Source organism: Neohortaea acidophila, assembly GCF_010093505.1.
Source record: "Neohortaea acidophila strain CBS 113389 unplaced genomic scaffold BDY17scaffold_2, whole genome shotgun sequence".
Taxonomy (NCBI): domain Eukaryota; kingdom Fungi; phylum Ascomycota; class Dothideomycetes; order Mycosphaerellales; family Teratosphaeriaceae; genus Neohortaea; species Neohortaea acidophila.
This window is the reverse complement of record NW_022985511.1, coordinates 225,827-242,289: the sequence shown is the minus strand read 5'-3', so window position 1 is coordinate 242,289 and position 16,463 is coordinate 225,827. Positions and strand designations below refer to the sequence as shown.

General features: G+C 56.0%; 4 protein-coding genes across 4 annotated transcripts; 2 read left to right on the top strand and 2 right to left on the bottom strand.

Annotated features, from left to right (window-relative positions):
- Nucleotides 1–3,553: 3,553 nt before the first annotated feature.
- On the top strand, nucleotides 3,554–4,202 carry BDY17DRAFT_290686 (uncharacterized protein). Its single transcript, XM_033732549.1, has one exon. The coding sequence runs from the start codon at nucleotides 3,873–3,875 to the stop codon at nucleotides 4,191–4,193; it is 321 nt and encodes a 106-aa protein (XP_033592569.1). The 5' UTR covers nucleotides 3,554–3,872; the 3' UTR covers nucleotides 4,194–4,202.
- Nucleotides 4,203–4,935: 733 nt separating this feature from the next.
- BDY17DRAFT_320833 (P-loop containing nucleoside triphosphate hydrolase protein) lies at nucleotides 4,936–7,023 on the top strand (the record flags this gene model as incomplete). Its single annotated transcript, XM_033736511.1, has 6 exons — nucleotides 4,936–5,298; nucleotides 5,352–5,487; nucleotides 5,541–5,889; nucleotides 5,946–6,025; nucleotides 6,083–6,428; nucleotides 6,480–7,023. 6 exons carry the CDS (start codon nucleotides 4,936–4,938, stop codon nucleotides 7,021–7,023), a joined length of 1,818 nt encoding a protein of 605 aa, XP_033592568.1.
- A 466-nt stretch (nucleotides 7,024–7,489) lies between these two features.
- On the bottom strand, nucleotides 7,490–11,698 carry BDY17DRAFT_320832 (RNA dependent RNA polymerase-domain-containing protein; the record flags this gene model as incomplete). The annotated part of the gene is made up of 1 exon (XM_033736510.1): nucleotides 7,490–11,698. The coding sequence occupies one exon, from the start codon at nucleotides 11,696–11,698 to the stop codon at nucleotides 7,490–7,492; it is 4,209 nt and encodes a 1,402-aa protein (XP_033592567.1).
- A 1,078-nt stretch (nucleotides 11,699–12,776) lies between these two features.
- BDY17DRAFT_245057 (uncharacterized protein) lies at nucleotides 12,777–16,196 on the bottom strand (the record flags this gene model as incomplete). Its single annotated transcript, XM_033730597.1, has 4 exons — nucleotides 12,777–13,430; nucleotides 13,483–15,857; nucleotides 15,910–16,060; nucleotides 16,116–16,196. The coding sequence occupies 4 exons, from the start codon at nucleotides 16,194–16,196 to the stop codon at nucleotides 12,777–12,779; spliced, it is 3,261 nt and encodes a 1,086-aa protein (XP_033592566.1).
- Nucleotides 16,197–16,463: the final 267 nt, after the last annotated feature.

Here is a 16,463-nt window from a genome sequence, read left to right as displayed (position 1 = left end):
TCTCCGAGCGAGCGAGCGTCCGGATCACTGAGCAGCTGAGCCCCTTTGGCGACCACCCCCTCCTGCGAGCAGCTGTCTTCTCATTTGCTCCGCTCTCATCCACAAAGACGAGTTTATCCGCAGGCCAGTGAGCTGATCTTGTTCGCCACACAGCTCTTAACTCGTCGCTGCGCTGAGCAGCAGTCTCCTTACACACCTTACGCGTCCAACCAGCCTGTAGTAGGTACCGGTAGATCGATCGCTCCGCTACATCTATACCAAACTCGTCGTATACAGCGAGGGAGATCTCGTCCGCGTAGGAGCAAGGGCGATCGTCGAGGAAATCGAGCATCCACTGCAGTAGACGCGTCAGCGAGCTAACGAGCAGTAGGAGCGGATATATACACACCTTCGTCTGCTCTGCCGTGAGAGCGCGTGGACGACCAACACGGCTCGCAGGCGGTGGATATGGAGCACCAAACAGCTCGAAGGACAACCTCATTCGCTCAATCGTCCGTCTGCTAACACCAACGCGTGTGGCAATGGCTGTAGGTGGAAGTTTAGTGTCCTCAAGCAGAGCCTGCACCTGCCTACACACCGGCGGCGGTAGCTGTGTAGGCATCAGACGCTAGCAACACCTTGGATTGACGATATAGCACGTGTTTGAGGCGCGACAGCGAGGTGAGTGGCAAAAGATGAGGTTATAATGCATGAGACGAATGGTTTTGGTGAGAATCGCTAATGGAAGCTTCCCCACACGCATAGCCCCTCGGCGCGCGACAACAGTTTTGGCGAGCATGTTAATCTTGAGTCGCGGCACTTATCATCGCAACTACACCTCCTACACTCTTCGAACGGTCAATCACGACACCCTCGGAATCAAAATGGACTGATAACAACGCTCAGCGAGCGCGTGCCAGTATCCCCACCGCTCGCCTTCCCGCTCACCTCCGCACGCCACACACTCGCTCATCCCGGACGAGCTGCATCATCGCGAGATTGGGCAGGCCTCGAGATGGCTATCGCGAAGGCGGCGAGCATGTGCTCAGCTTCCAGAAAGACTGGGAAGCTATGAAAGACTGCTAGAAAGGCCGACCGTGCCTGATATCGCAGCAATGGCGCATAGCAGAGTCGCGACTCCAGCACCCGATCTCTCGGGCGTCAAGCCATCCCAAACAACACCTGCTGCCTCGATCCGGCAGCCTGGAGAAGGACGAAATCCTGCAGCGATGCAATAGAAAGAGACAATTAAAGCCGGCTGCAGAACGCTCTTCCGCGGGTGGCACACACCAGCTCAGAGAAGGCAGCATCGCCTCCATCCTGATGCGCTGAAAAATGCCCCCACTTCCGAGCACCTGTAATGCTCTACAACACTGGACAAGGGCTGGCGAACAGGCTCATGGTAGCTGCGGGCGCCGCGCGAGAAGCCCTTGCTTCATATGCACTCCCAACAGTGGAACATTTGATGCGCTGAAGGCCCCGAATCCGTGTAAGAATAAAACAGACGGCAATAACCTGCTCACTTGTACTCTCAGCGAGATAATAAACGAGTCCTGAGCGAAGACGACTAATGATGGTACCCCGTCCCTCATGGCTGCTCCGCCCTGGCCGTACCAAAGCAGAAACAAATGAGGGAAATGGAAGTCAAAAAGTCCGATCGTCGAGTGATATGCTTCGCACTTGCTCTTGCTCCCTCATCTAGAACGCAAGAAGAGGACACAAGACTGCAATCAATCGAGCTGACTTGACGCAGATATACTCATTGCTGACCTTTGAATGCAGATGCGCTCCCAGGTCACCACGCTCTCTCGGTGCTCAGGAATCTTACTTGGTCATGTGTGATGCTGGCCCTCAACGAGCATCCGGTTCAGTCCAGTCATTTATGGCCGGAGTAAGACAAAAAGATTCGCCCCTGCTTGGCTGTGGACTCCGCACTCCACTCTGTTGTACTTGTTGGATTTTCGTCTCCGGTTCAGATGACGAATGCCCGGATCGATATCTGCCGCATACCGGTGATGATATACCGTCAACAGTCGCAGTACTTTTGATGGATATCAAGGCTCCTTTCAGCCCTGACGATGCTGCTCTTAGGAAATACTTGATGGCCTTGAATCTTGGCTTGCACGCACACCGGTATCCACTGGACAGTGGCGAATGCAGGGCCCTGGGAACAGCGTGGACTGTGCGATACGCCGTTATTCAAAGAGTTGAGCAGATCGGTATTCGATGCTGGCCGTTCATTGCTGGTGGCGCGGCTCTCAGGCCAAGATAAATATCGTCGGCTGGACTCCTGCTATGGACAATTCCGCGTTTCGCGTCGTCGAAAAGGCGTGACCTTCCTGCCAGGTATTTAAGACGCCGGCCTTGTCTCACGAAGGCATGTTGCCGCAATGGCGAGCTTTCACTCATTCCTGCGGTGTCTGTGTGAAGCAAACCACTCCGGCTAGAGCGCTCGCCTCTCCTGCGGTTGGCTTCGATGAACTCGCTGTCATGAGGATGCTTTGTGCTGCGGCTCGTATTCTCGTTCACGGCCCAGGTGAGTCTGTCCCCTCTCTCCTTTCTCCTGGCGATTGCCATGTATCTTCCTCTCGCTTTTTCGAAGTCGAGCGTGCGACTGAGCTGCGCCGGAGCCCGCATCGCTCCTGGCGAGCGACGTGGACTGGCTCCTGCTGGCCATTGTTGGGCAAATGCTCCGTCGGCACGCAACCATGCTGTTTGTCCAGCTGCGGCGGGAGCAGGGATTGGAGCGGCCTTGCAGGCGATCGATAAAGGCTCGAGGTAGGGATCGGCATTGAGATGCTTCTGCGCGGCCGGAGCACAGTGGGAGGCCACCGCGGCTTTCTTCGCGGTTGCAGGATGCCGCTCGTTTCATAGGCGGACGTACCTCGCCGGTGCAGCTTCCTGAAGTCGGTGGTGGATGATTGGGGATGCTGGCTGGAGGAGAAGCGCTTGTCGAAGCTGGCAAGTAAGGCGGGCACCGCGCGCGGTCGGAAGCAAGGCGCGAAGTGCACGATGGTATGAAGAATCGTTCTTGTTGCATCAAGTGGAGATGGTTGCTGACTGAGTTACAGGTATGCATTGAAGTGGTGGATAGACGTTATATGTCCGCGGAAATCAAATTGTTCCACCACGATCTCCTCGCGGCTACCCCCTCTTCTTCGACACGAGCCCTGCAGGGGGAAGTACACCCTACAACGACATGGCGAGCGAGATATCGTTCTTCCTAACACCATCCGAGTATCTGCTGCCCTCTTCCAGCTCCAATGCGCTGCTGTCATGGCAATGCCATCATCAGGCTGCCTACGCACGGACCGCGTCTCAAATTCTGGCTATTAAAACTACTTCTCAAGCTCCCACCGACAACAACGAGAGAGACCAACCGACCGACGGTGAGTGCCCGCCCCCCCTCCCCCCAAACTCACGCACAAGTTAGCAGGTCGCTTCAGCAGCAACAGCAGCACGTTCGGACCATTCGCAGGACGCTCAGGAGCTCGCCGCCAGCCTTTCACGCCGTCAAGGATCATGCTGTCGGTGAGCTTTTGGCTTTGCCAACGCTTGACACAGACGTGAAGCACACAAACACGCTCTTTCTCCGCTCACAACGCGTCTATGCCTCTCCCTGCAGCTTTGCACACTGGCTATGATGATTGCTGATGCTGAAGACGCGTCTGTTTGCCCTTTGTTGGTGCAGCACGGCTTGTCACCTTCAGGGCCAGCAACGTCACCGCGTCACTGGCCTTCAGGAAGCAGGAGCCCATCTTCTGTCCACTGCTCACCAGCAATCACACTACGAGAGGATCTGATTTACCAGCAACGCGTCACTCACAGCATGAATTTGGCCAACAACGTCACGCACCCCTTTTCGACAGCAGCTGGCATTTGTCTCCAAGCACATGTACACTACGGCCGCCTGTACTGGATATAATCCCCTTGATGCTACATCGCCGACCCGCCTACCATCCAATGGCCCAGCGGGGGCGAACTCTCCACGAGCAAACCCTGCTCCTCAAGATCACCCTCCCGCTCCTCAAACCGCTTGTGCTTTCACTTGGCCGCGCGTACATCATCACAAGCATCACAGCGAAACAGCATCTCAAGCAACTGGCCGTGCTCATGTTCCCCTACACCATCATCAGCATCTCTGCTGCCGACCCGATGACTCGACTTCATGGCTCCTATCAACTGGACGGTCACGTGCTGCTGTTGCTGTCTGAGGCTGCCCCTGCTAACTTGTTCATGCGTACCTTCCTCATCTGGAAGAACACATGAAATGTGGGGCTCTTGGCAGCGCTAATGGCTTGGCAGTTTCAATCCCCCCAATGGCCCAGCGGGCCAATTCTCCCGGAGCAAACCCCCCTCCTCAAGATCACCCTCCGGCTTCTCAACCCACTTCTCCATTCACTTGGCCGCGCGCAGACAACTTTCCCTCAAGCGAACAGCCTCAAGACGGAGGCGAACGTGTCGATCCAGCTGCGCTCCGGCGTTTCCGTGGCCGTCAACAAGGCTTTCAACCTATTGCAATTCTTAGCACCCCTCCCATCGACGCAGCCGGCGATTGGCTGAACCAAGAGCACCCGCCGAACAGTTACGATCCGTACCGTGACTGGCACCCACTCCAGCACTACCAGCCTTTACCAAGCTACGACGTTTCCCAACGATCAGCACTCCCTCCATACTCCGAAGTCGACCCTTATCCACAACATCCTCGACGTACGTTGCTGAGGCTTGATCTTGGTTCTGAGCTCGTTTTCAAGCTGACATACCTCGCAGTTCAAATCACTGCACGATCCCCTAGCCCCATCACTTTCGAACGCCGCGCTGTTCCTACTTCAACGGGTGCAGACGTTTCGAGAATCACCCTTGCACACAGAGCTCGAGCTCCTCAAGTGACGACTTCAACTCAACGCAGCTCATCCACTCAACCTCAACCTCAACCTCCCGTCACTCCTCACAGCAATGGATCAAACCGTCGGCGTCGATCAAACTGATCCAAACCCGGCCACGCAGGCCCCCGAAGCCGTCCCAATGACTGAGCAGCAGTCTGCCGACCTCGCCAGGGCTCAGGAGGCCGGCTGGACCAACCAGGTCGCCTTCGATTACGATGCTTTCCAGAGCATGGGCGGCAACAACGACAACTGGCATGGAGCGGGTCAAGTCTACGAATGGCGCGACGAGTATGGTGATGTTGCACCACGCGTGCCAGAGCTCGAGGCAATCCTCTTCGGTGGCGAGTTCCAGATGCGCAGAGGCGAGCACCTCGCGAACTTGGAATTGCAGGTGACGATTGAGGGTGCGATGAAGCCGAAGCCGTTCCGCGAGGTGAGTTTGCATGAGTGGTTGCCTTTCATTGCGGCTTGCTGACCCCACAATAGTTCCAAGAAGCTGGCCTTCACCCAGTCGTCATGGAGAACATCAATCTCGCTCACTACGCCCGTCCTACTCCCATCCAATGCTACGTGATCCCAGCTGTGAACATGGGACTCGATGTGGTGGGCGTCTCCCAGACAGGTTTGTGCTGAATCTTGAAAGGGTGCAATGATCACACCGCTGACGGCTTTCAGGATCCGGAAAGACGGCTGCATACCTCATCCCTATTGTTTCCAAGCTCATGGGGAAAGCCAGAAGGGTGCAAGGCCCTCGCCCCGACATCAACGACCCTGGCTCCATGGTTCGTGCAGAGCCCCTTGTGGTTATTGTTGTCCCGACTCGTGAGCTTGCGATGCAGATCTTTGATGAAGCTCGTCGCATGTGCTACCGCTCCATGCTCCGTCCGTGTGTCGCGTACGGAGGTCTTCCCATGAGGATCACCCGAGAGGAGTTGGGCAAAGGGTGTGATGTCCTCATCGCCACCCCCGGCCGCCTCGGTGACCTCATGGACAAGCCGCACATCTTGACTATGTCTCGCGTGAAGTGAGTGCTCTCATGGCTCATTGTCTTGCACAGTATTGTTGTTGACATTACTCCAGGTACACGGTCATCGACGAAGCGGACGAGATGTTGCACTCCGACTGGGAGGATGAGTTGCGTAAGATCATGTCCGGCGGTGGTAAGTTCTTCCCATGCAGACTCATCGCCAGCGTAGCCAGCCGCTGACATATCTCAGACACCAACGACGATGCCGACCACACCTTCCTCATGTTCTCGGCTACCTTTCCCAAAGATCTGCGTAGCATGGCGAAGGACTACATGCGTGACGACTTCGTGCGCATCCGCATCGGCCGCGCTGGATCGACCCACAAGAACATCACCCAGAATGTCATCGAGGTCGACCGTGACAGGAAGCGCGACGCGATCTACGACCTGCTGTTCAGCATGGAGCCTGGCCGTACTTTCATCTTCTGCAACTCGAAGATCACCGTCGACCTTCTTGACGACTTCTTGTACAACAGGGGTCTGCCGACCACTTCCATTCACTCTGATCGCAACCAGCGAGAGCGTGAGGATGCTATGTGAGTGTCGCAACCCTGTGTTGGATCAAACCCCGTACTGACATCGAACAGGCGTGCGTTCCGTACCGGAAAGACTCCTATCCTCATCGCCACCGGTGTCTCTGCAAGGGGTTGGGATATTATGGCGGTCCGTCACGTCATCAACTACGACCTCCCTTCGACCATGTACGGCGGCATCACCGAGTACGTTCATCGCATCGGGCGTACCGGGCGCATTGGTCATCGGGGACTGGCCACCTCCTTCTACGATCCCGAGAAAGATGAGGGGCTTGCCCAAGACCTCGTCAATGTGCTTGTCGAGTGTGACTGTGACGTCCCGGACTTCCTTTCGCACCTCACTCCCGAAGACACGAAGAACATCAACTTTGACGACAACTCGGAGGACGAAGGTGACGGGGGTGCTTCTCTGGATGACACCAACGGGCACCACGATGCAGAGGATACCGGCGCCAACGGATTCACGAACGGCATCAACGGCGATCACCACGGTGCTGATGCTTCTGCCGCTCCCGCTGCTGAGGAAGGCTTCACTCGCGATGCTGGCGAGCAGGGCTTCACTCCCGATGCTGCTGGCGCCTACTCGGCCGCCTGGTAGCTCCCCAACTACTGATGAATGATGACGACACGGCATGCCACCTGGCTACGTGCTCACGAAGGGATTGTGACGATGGGCATTTGGATGATCGTTGGTCTGAGAGGGAGAGTAACCGGCACGCTCTTTGCTGCTGCCGTCGGCCCTGAGCCTGCACCGTGCTTGTTTGGGTGGGGCCAGTATTCAGACAAAGACATCCAATGCATTTGAAAACTTGAACTTCTCTTCTCCCCTTGTTTGTGATTGCTGCTTTGACGTGCTGTAGGTCGTAGACGTCTCCTCCCCCGGCCTTCTTGACAACGTGGTATCCAAGTAGGAAACGCGAGGCGCTGGATCGTTTATTGACGTTTGGTTTGCTAAAGCTATTTACGACATCACGCAAGGAGACCTCCACCCTCAAGGAGAAACTCACTACAAACCACTCAATACCGCGCCACCACCCTCTCTCCCCTTCCTGAAACACTCAGGCTCAAAATTCCATCATCCTCGCCAAAGCATCAAGCGCAGATGGTTTCGTGTCGATGGTGATGAATATTTCCCCCTCATATTCGTCCTCCAGCTCATCATCGGCATCTGAGTTGCCTTCTTCCTTCTCGTTGACAGAAGCATTGGTCTCGGCGGCGGGGATGGGTGGTGATTGCGAAGGCTGCATCTCCTGCCTCGCTGTCTCGGGGTTTGCGACGGGCAATGCCTTCCGCGGGAGCGCTGGCTGGACGGACTTCATATCTGGAGAGGCAAAGGGAGGATGCGTGCCGTTGAGGTCCATTTTCGCTGAGCGGTGAGCGACACTGGGCGGCGGAGTAGTGCAGGGAGCAAGCGAGCTTGCTTGTTGTCCCACTGGCGCTTCAGATGCGATCTCGGAAAGCGCGGCGAGACCAAATTCTTCTTCCTTGATCGTCGAGATGGCAAGACCGTCGGATACGTCGCCATTGTCCTCCACCTCCGCCTTCTCAAAGCCAGTCTTCATCTCAACCGGGCGTCGAGAAGAAAGCGGCAGCACCATCTCCCCCAACTCCTCCAGCACAACGCCCTCGCCCAACACCTTCTCAAACACCTTCTTCTTCGCCGCCTGCAACATCCTGCTCGGCGGCGCAGTGAAAGCCCCCGATCCCTCCATTTTGAGATTCTTCTGCCCATTCGCAATCTCCCCCAGCTCTTTGGCAAAGAGCCAAGGGAACGACATGAAAGGCATATTCCCGAAGCCGGGCTCGCGCACCGGGACCCATCGCCCACCTTTCAAGACTGTTTGCCTGGCTGCTTTCCATGCGGCGCCGACTTCCTCCGCGGTGACGGTATACATGGCCGCAACGAAAGGAGCCATCTTCTCCCTATCATCTGTGCCGGCTTTCTCATAGCACAGCTTGCGATACGTGTCTACGAGCGCCGCGCGCGCCTCCCCAATCGTCTCGGCAAACTTGTAGTCCCCGAAATCCTCACTGTGCTCCAGTACAAATGTACTCCACACTTCGAATTCGGTGCCGATGCCGTATTTGCTCATAATGCGGCGGATGCTCGCATCATAGGCTTCTTTGACTTCGCGCGCGGATTGCAGGACCGCGTCGTCGAGAGTGTATGCACAGAGCATGCGTTGATCAAAGGGTAGATGCCACGCGGCGCGGAAAGGCACGCGCTCGACTTCATCGTAAAGCTGGCCAATGATTTTCTTCGAATGGTACACTTTCTCGCGTGACTTGTTCTTCGGCTCGCACCAATGCGGCCAACGCTTGACCTTGAGACGACGCGGCATTTGCGCCGGCACGCCGGATTTGGCGTAGTCGACGGCCATGGAGTGCAGCTGGGCGAGCTCGAGGCAGATGGGGTCTTTGATGCCGGCTTCGAGGGCGTCGGCGTGGTATTTGTGCGCGACGGCGATGGGGCCGAGGAGGTCGTGTTTCATGTGCGTGACGAAGAGGGAGGTCATGTCGTCTACGGTGACTTTGTCTTTGCTCATCAGGGGCGGGGAAGGGGTGTAGTCCATTGGGGCGTGGTTCCATTCGGTTGGGAGGAGGGCTGGGTCCCAGATGACGAGGTAGTCGTCTCCGTCCAGGTCTCCGCCGGAACACATGTTAGCGAGATCGCGGTCGCCGGTTTGAGAGAGCACGACGCAGTCTTTGATGTGGTGCAGTGCTGGGGCGTCTACGGCCATAACGACTCTGATGTCGCCCGGGTGCAGGGAGGGATTGCGAGCGAGGATGCAGACGCCTTCAATCACTTTCCACTTGCCTTTACACGTGGGATCGATTTGCAGGAAGATCTGTGGTAGCTTCTCAAGGCTTCTGTCGTCCTGTTCAGATCCAGACTGCTTCTCAAAGTGCCCTCGCAACGTTGCCGTCTCGTCAACGCAGCCGAGAACGAAAGCCCCTTGCTCAACAAATACACGAGACTTCTCCTTGAGGTACTTCAGACTCCAAGATCGCCACAAGTGAAGGCACGAAATGGTGAAGGGATCCTTCGTCTCCATGAAGCCGCTGGCGATCATCTCGGCCAGTTGCACCGTCATGTGGTTATAGTCGATGTTCTTTTGCAACAGATCAACCGCCTTCCTCTCGCTGAGCATCGCCTCCTCCAGATCCGAAAGCATGGTCCGCATCATCCCCACGAAGACCTTGTTTTCCACGCCCAGCGCAGACAAGACCAAGATCAGCTGGACATTGAGGTAGGCCGTGGAGAACTGCGAGACACGCACAATCTCCAAGCCGTGATGCCGGGCTCCAAAGAACTTCTCTTGCGTCGGCCGCGTTTGGATGGTATGCTTCTTCAGCGAAGGGTCAACGACGAGAATGCCCTTGTGCCCTTCTCGCCGAAATTGGAAAGCGGAAGGGAAAGCTTCGCTCGAGCTCGGATAGCCCAGCTCCTGCGCAATCATTCGCGCGAGGAAGGGTGAGATCTTGCCCACGCCATCGCTGAAGCAAAAGCCATTGCGCTCGATGTCGGGAATTCTTTCGTCGTCGACGGTCCATCTCGTAGCCCGTGTGGTGGAGAAACACTGTCCGATTCTGGAGCAATACTTTGCGACGACCTTGATCTTCTCGAAATCTCCAAGCTCGTCACGGATCTTCTGCGCCGTCAGATCGCTGGTAGAGGCGAAGAACCAAGCCCCATGCTCGCGGAACTGGGAATTTCCGAAAGCGAGGAATTCGTAGTGGCGGCCGGCAACGTTGATGCCGTTCGTCATGGTGCGCTTGATGCGAGTGAACACTTCGTTCATGACTGCGTCGCCAAAGGACTGTACTCGGCCCTTATACTTCTCGTCTGTGAACTTGACGCGGATGAAACGGTCTTGATGCTGGTGGTATTTGCGGATGACTCTGTTTGACGTCTCCAAGACAGGAGTCGTGAAGGAGATGGTGGTTGGCGTGATGATGGCGGCTCTGACCATTGCGTAGTACCACGGCGGCTCTTTGCGCACCACGCTGACCTTGTTCATTAGACGTGCGAAGATGGTGTTGGTGTCGTAGAAGCGCTCTCCCTCATCGGCCACCTTCTCCAGCAACTTGACTGCTCGCTCGACGTCCATGGAGCCTAGCTTTGTCAAGAAGTCTTTGTGAATGTTGCACTCGTGCAGCATGCCTTGGCTTATGCATACTTCGAGTTGATATCGTATGCGGAAGGGCAGATGAATCGTCTCGGTCGCCATCAGCGCCATCTCCGAAGCAGTCGAAGCGGTCTCAGCACCGGCGAGAACCGTGACAGGGTTATCGAGCCAAGTCCAGAGGAGATCGGGAGTCTTGTGATCAAAGCTGACCACTGCTTCCTTTGATATGGGAATATTGTGGTCCTGTAAAGCCTGTTGTAGCTGGAATAACGCCGCAGAGTCCGCAGTGGGTTTGTCGAAAATGGCGCTGTAAGTCAACCATCTCCCGAAATCAATGCCCGAAGTCTTTTGCAGTTGAATCATGTCCGTGGTAGAAGCCTCGCTCGTCTCGACCCCCGTTTGGCGAAGCCAGGCTTGCCATTCAGTCCAGGTAGTGGCACCGGGTTCGTGGGTGTCTCGGACATTGTCGGTCTTGCGGTAGATCATGGGCGGCTGTGCAATCGAAATCACCCATGCCCTCTGGCCTGTGAGTTCGTTCTTCATCTCGACGATGCGTTGCATTTGGGCGATATTGATGCGGATCTTGAAAGACCATGACTTGCCTCGCTGCCTTCTTCCCTCACTCTCTGCCAGACCCGGGAGAGCAAAGTTGAGATCGACGACTTTGCGAGAGAGGTTGAGAGCCATTTCGATGGGCGTAACCAGACCCTCCTGCATTGAGTGAAGGACAAGCATGCTGTCCTCCGTCTTCATCACGCCAAAGTCCAGCTGCGATGCTGTGACTTTGAGGTTCTCCGGGAAGCTTCGCAGCGCATTCATTGGACTTTGGAATCGTCGTGGTTGCGCTGGTGGACAGACTGCAAACTCCACATGGCGTTTGTTACCAACGGCATTGGCGAAATCGAGACCTTTATGAATCCAGTCCATCGATGGTGGTGGCGGGCTGAACACCACTCGCGCATTGCGGGAGCGAGCCCTCTGCGCATCGTCCTCGAAAACCTCGATGCGAATGAGATAGCCAAAATGTCGCAGACTTTCGAATATCTCCTTTGTGCCCCATTCGGGGGGCAGATTCCTTACGTGAAGCTTGAGCTCGCCGCCGCTGTTCTGTCCACCGACTTGCGGCCGATTCGTCATTTGCATACTGGGCAGCGGGCGTGGACTGCTCGGCAATGGGCCCGGTATACGTGGACGTAGGTTGGACGCCGCATTCCCAGGCCTATTCGACTGGTGGCGGGGTGGATTCCTTGGCCTGGATGACGTGTGCCTGAACGGCCGGTTCCTGTGCGAAGGGCCGATAGGCGTCGGCATGACAGAAGAGCTGTGACGTGGAGAGCGGTGTGATGCAGGCGCCGAGCGTCCTGCTGCTGCGCCGGCATAGCTTCGGGGGCCCGGGATGATGTTCTCCATTGTGAAGTGTGGCTACTTCAAGATCGATACCAGGCCGACAGTGATGGCGCTCGGTGCGGCCGATGCAGTGGAAGTGATCGCAAAGGTTCGGATGATGGAGGCTCCAGTGAACGAATTGCCGGTGCTCTGTGTGCTTTTTGAATATCATTCCATGCAAAACGAATGTAGCGACTGGCGCCGGTGAAGTCAGCGACGATCTAGCAGGTCAAGGTCTCGTCCGCAGACACTGAAATCGCAAGCTCAAGGCCGGGGAGCGCACAAGGCATGCATGTAGGTGAAATGCGGCGTGCCATGCGCAGAATGTCTTGAAAGAGAAGTTGTTTGCGTGCTGCTCGTGTGATGGATACGTGCGTGAGGTCCCTGCCAAGCGATGCAGGCAGACGCGCAGTGATTGATCGCGTGTTCACATGATTGTTGGATTTGAAGGTCCCGATGAGACACACTTGCAGGAGTGAGACCGCAGCGGATGAGGTTGCCGGGGCAAAGCAAATGGAAAGGTGCAGTGTGAAGTGTAATGCAGAGGTGAAGTTCGACTTACGAGATGAAGTTGCTGCAATGGCAGAGTCGCACCTGCCTTCGCTCCCATTCATATTCACCTGCCTTTCTGCTCTCCAGCAACGATGATCGAGATAGCCAGATTGCGGCCAACGTCGAGCAAGAAATGGACTCCAGCAGACGAATAATCCAGAGACACCGCTGCTGTTTGCGCACCCCCGCCCCATCTCATATGCAAGTTCCCGATCCTCGTTACACAACCCTCGCAATGACCCATGCATACCACGCAGGCACGCATCCAATCCCCCAAAAGCGTTCAAAGCTCCGTAGTATCATCCAGCAAACCCTCACAAACTCCCCTCCCCGCCGCCGGCGTCCCAGCAAACAACTCACTCCCCCCAAACGACTCATCCTCCACTTCCTGCATCTTCGTCACCACACCCCGTTTCGCCGAGCGACCCACTCTCTTCGCAGGCGATTGATTGGCGCTGACGCTTAGTAAAGGCTGCCTTCTCCCGACTGTGCTAATGCTTGCTCTCGTTGTTCGGGCAGCGGCGTTACTCGTCCTGACGGATCTGATGGTATGCGGCGAGCCAGCGGGCGACGCTGCAGCGATGCGGAATGATCTTCTAGGTCGTGGACGTTTCGGCGTCGGACCGTTGCGAGATTCGGTGGAGGAGGGGTTGGAGGCGAAGGAGGCGTCTTGGTGCATTTGCTGTTGCTGCTTTTGAAGGTGGTCGTTGGTGGAGAAGGGTGTTGGCGGCGAGGGGTCTTCTTCGAAGGGCTGGTGTTGCGTTGGAGGTGCGGCGGATGAGCGACGGGATCGACGGAGGGGTTCCGCGGCTGGTGGTTGGGGAGCGGTTTGAAATTGCTTACCCAAGGCGATGAAGTCGTTGATTTTGCTGCGCATTGCTTCCGCTTCGGCGATTTGGTGGTCTTTTTCTTCGCATTTGCGGGTTAGCCGGTCGAGCTGTTGCTGTCATTAGCTGGCTGTTGAGTATGTGTGTCAATGAACGACCGACCTTTTTCTGCATCACGTCCATCCTGCTCTCGTGCTGTCGAGTGTCAGACTCCCGGTGCTCTTGAAGTCGAAGAAATGCCTCTTCTGCCTCCGCGAGCTGCAACTGCAGCCCTTCCGTCATCTCGTTGTGCTTGGCCGTCAGCTCCGCCAGTTGCTGATCATACATGCTTCTCGCTGCTTCCTGATCCTGCATGGCTTGTACCTGCATCTGACGAGCATTGCTCTGGTAGGTAGTCTCTGCTGCCGCCAGTGTGGTTTGCAACTCAGCGACTTGCGCCTCGAACCGTGCAGCTTTCTGCTCAGCGTCGTCTCTGGACTTTGAAATCAGGGCAAGCTCGCCGTCTCGGACTTCCTTCTCGCCTCTCAATTCATCCAACTTGGCCTGCAATTCCGCAACACTCGATAAAGCTTCTTCGACATCAGTGCAAGCCTTCTGCACCGCTCGTTCTTTATTGACAACTTCCTCCTCCAAGCCTCTCGTCTGCGATTGCAGATCTTCAATCTCTTCCACTTTGCATGCGAGCACAGCGGCGTGCTCCAACTCCAGCCGTTCCAGAGTCCGCTTGCTGTCATTCCGCTGGACAATAGTCGCGGCATCAGCGTCTTCAAGCCTTCTCTTCAGCTCGCACGTTCGGCCTTCAAATCGCTCATTCTCCTCTCGTACAGCATCCAAGTCCGTCAAGCATTGATCCCTCTCCATCTCCAAAGCATCAAATCGGATATTGCGGTCGATGCTCTCGTTCTCCAGCGCAGCATATGCTTGATTCAGCTCGTCGTACTTCTCCTGCAGAGCTTTCAGTTTCTCTCGCTCCTCTTGCAGCGGACGCTCGACATTGTCGCAGTGATCTTCGAGCTCCGCACACGCCTTCGCGAACATGGCTTCCAAACGTTCGACATCTGTAGACGTCCGTGATTGCATCTCGGACTTCAGCTGCTGTCGCCAGTCTGTGTTGGAGTCTGCTGGTGTTGCGATGGCTTCGACGAACGGTAGTGGAGTGGACGTAGCCAGCTGATAATGAGCATGGTGACCACATTTCAATGGATTCGCCGAGGATGCGTGCAATTCGAGCAGCATGGAAAGTGTATCGCGAGATATGGAATAGGTGGAGTTGGCGGAGTGAAGACTCGCTTTGAGGAAGATGGCGCAAAGCTCGTGGATCAAGATACGTCGGGCCTCTTGGACGGTCTGCGCACATGCTCCGGTGTGCGTTGGCTGGGTGAGGTCTTTTGGAGAGAGTCTGATGAGCTGGTGTAGTTTGCGCAGCTTATTTCCGCAGGCCAAAACATCCAGTGCAAGCATGACGCCTTCGATGATGGTCTCTTGATGGTCGATCCCTGCGTTCATTTGTTGTAGTAAGAATGCCAAGCGGTTGTAAGACTCCAAAGCGACAGATGATCCAGAGTCGGCAGCGAAGTCAACGATGTTCTGTACCAGAGTCGTGTTGGTGCTCGCATCGAAGACGGCCGAATGGATGAGGCTCTGAGCCACCGCTGTATCATCCCCAACCACCACTTTCGTAATATCGTCAACATTAACAACAATCTTCCGAAGACCGTCAACGACCCCGGGCGGCGTCGGACCACCTTCCGCCAAACGCAGCAAAAAGCACAGCGCATGAAAGCGCACGACTGGCTCCAGCGCCGGCGACAGTACTTTCTCCTCGAACTTCTTCGGCACCAGGGCATTTGCCTTGCGCCATGTTTGCCTCTCGTGCGGAGGCACTGCGACGATGATTTCATTGGCCAGCCGCAGACTCTCCAGCTTCTCGTCCAACGAGTCGCCCGTCGTAGGTGTGCAGGCCCACATGACTCGCAGCACCACCAGCTGCATCGTCTTCTGTGCTTTGCGTTCGGTGAAGTATTGCCGGACGGTATCTGGCTTCCATTTACTGGCAGAGACGGGCTGGGTGCTGGCAAGGAGTTCTTGGGTGTCGTAGGAGCTGAGGGCAGTGCCGCACAATTGCTCTTCGGAAGCGGTGGCGAGGATCTTCATGATGGCGAGGCAGTAGAGGCTGAGGGATTGATCGTCGCCTTTTAGATTGCGGACAATGTTGAAGAGGTGGTCTTCGAAGCGAAGGAGGACGCCGCTGGACAGGATGCCGAGAAGCATGGTTGAAGTGCCTTTGAGAATCTGGTAGATTGGACGGATGGAGGACACGGTGGGCGCGCGGGCGGCGTGGTCGAACAGTCGAATCACCAAGTTCTGGCAGTCGGAGGGGAGAGCGATGGTGGAGGGCAATGGGTGTGAGAGCAAGGTGACTGCGGCCGCATTATATCGAGAATCGGTGTCTCCGGATTGGACAGCATGGACCACGCAGTCGTAGAGCAACGTTGGTTGGCGGAGGAGAAAGGCATCTCTCATCTTGACATTGCGTGCTGTGGTTGTCAGTAAGCAATTAGTATGCTCTGAATTCTCGCAAAGACCTACCCAGTCTTGTGAGCATTCCAAGAACATAGGGCCAATGTGGCAAGGCGGCAAGGATGCGGTCTGCCAGCGCAGGGATCTGACATGGTCGAGAAAGCACCCATCTGTCCACGTCGAGATCTGTGCATACCATACACACGACGTCCCGCAGATGCTAACTGATCGTTAATATGGCAAGATACTCCAGGCATCGAGGCTGTTCTCCATACCTTGAGCTGCGTGGGGTAGACACTCGTGACGACCCGGTCTATTTCCGCGGCGAGCAAATCGTAAGGCTGTGGCTCCTCCATGCCTCAGAGACCGTCGAAAGAATGCGTATTCGTGAAGTTCGTGATCATTAGCGAGAAGAAGTGGCTACATGTAGTGTAGGTGCGGTCGCGAAAGTCAAGCAACCACTTAACGCGTCTTCATCCATTGCCGCGATGGGGTGGATGGCGGGTGTTGCGCCGGGCAACGAGGTGGGAATTCGCCATGGTAATAAGCTTGAAGAAAAGCCGGAGGTTCGGCGGTGAGATTACGGACACGTATATAGCATGGGACGGTTCGCAGACGATGCG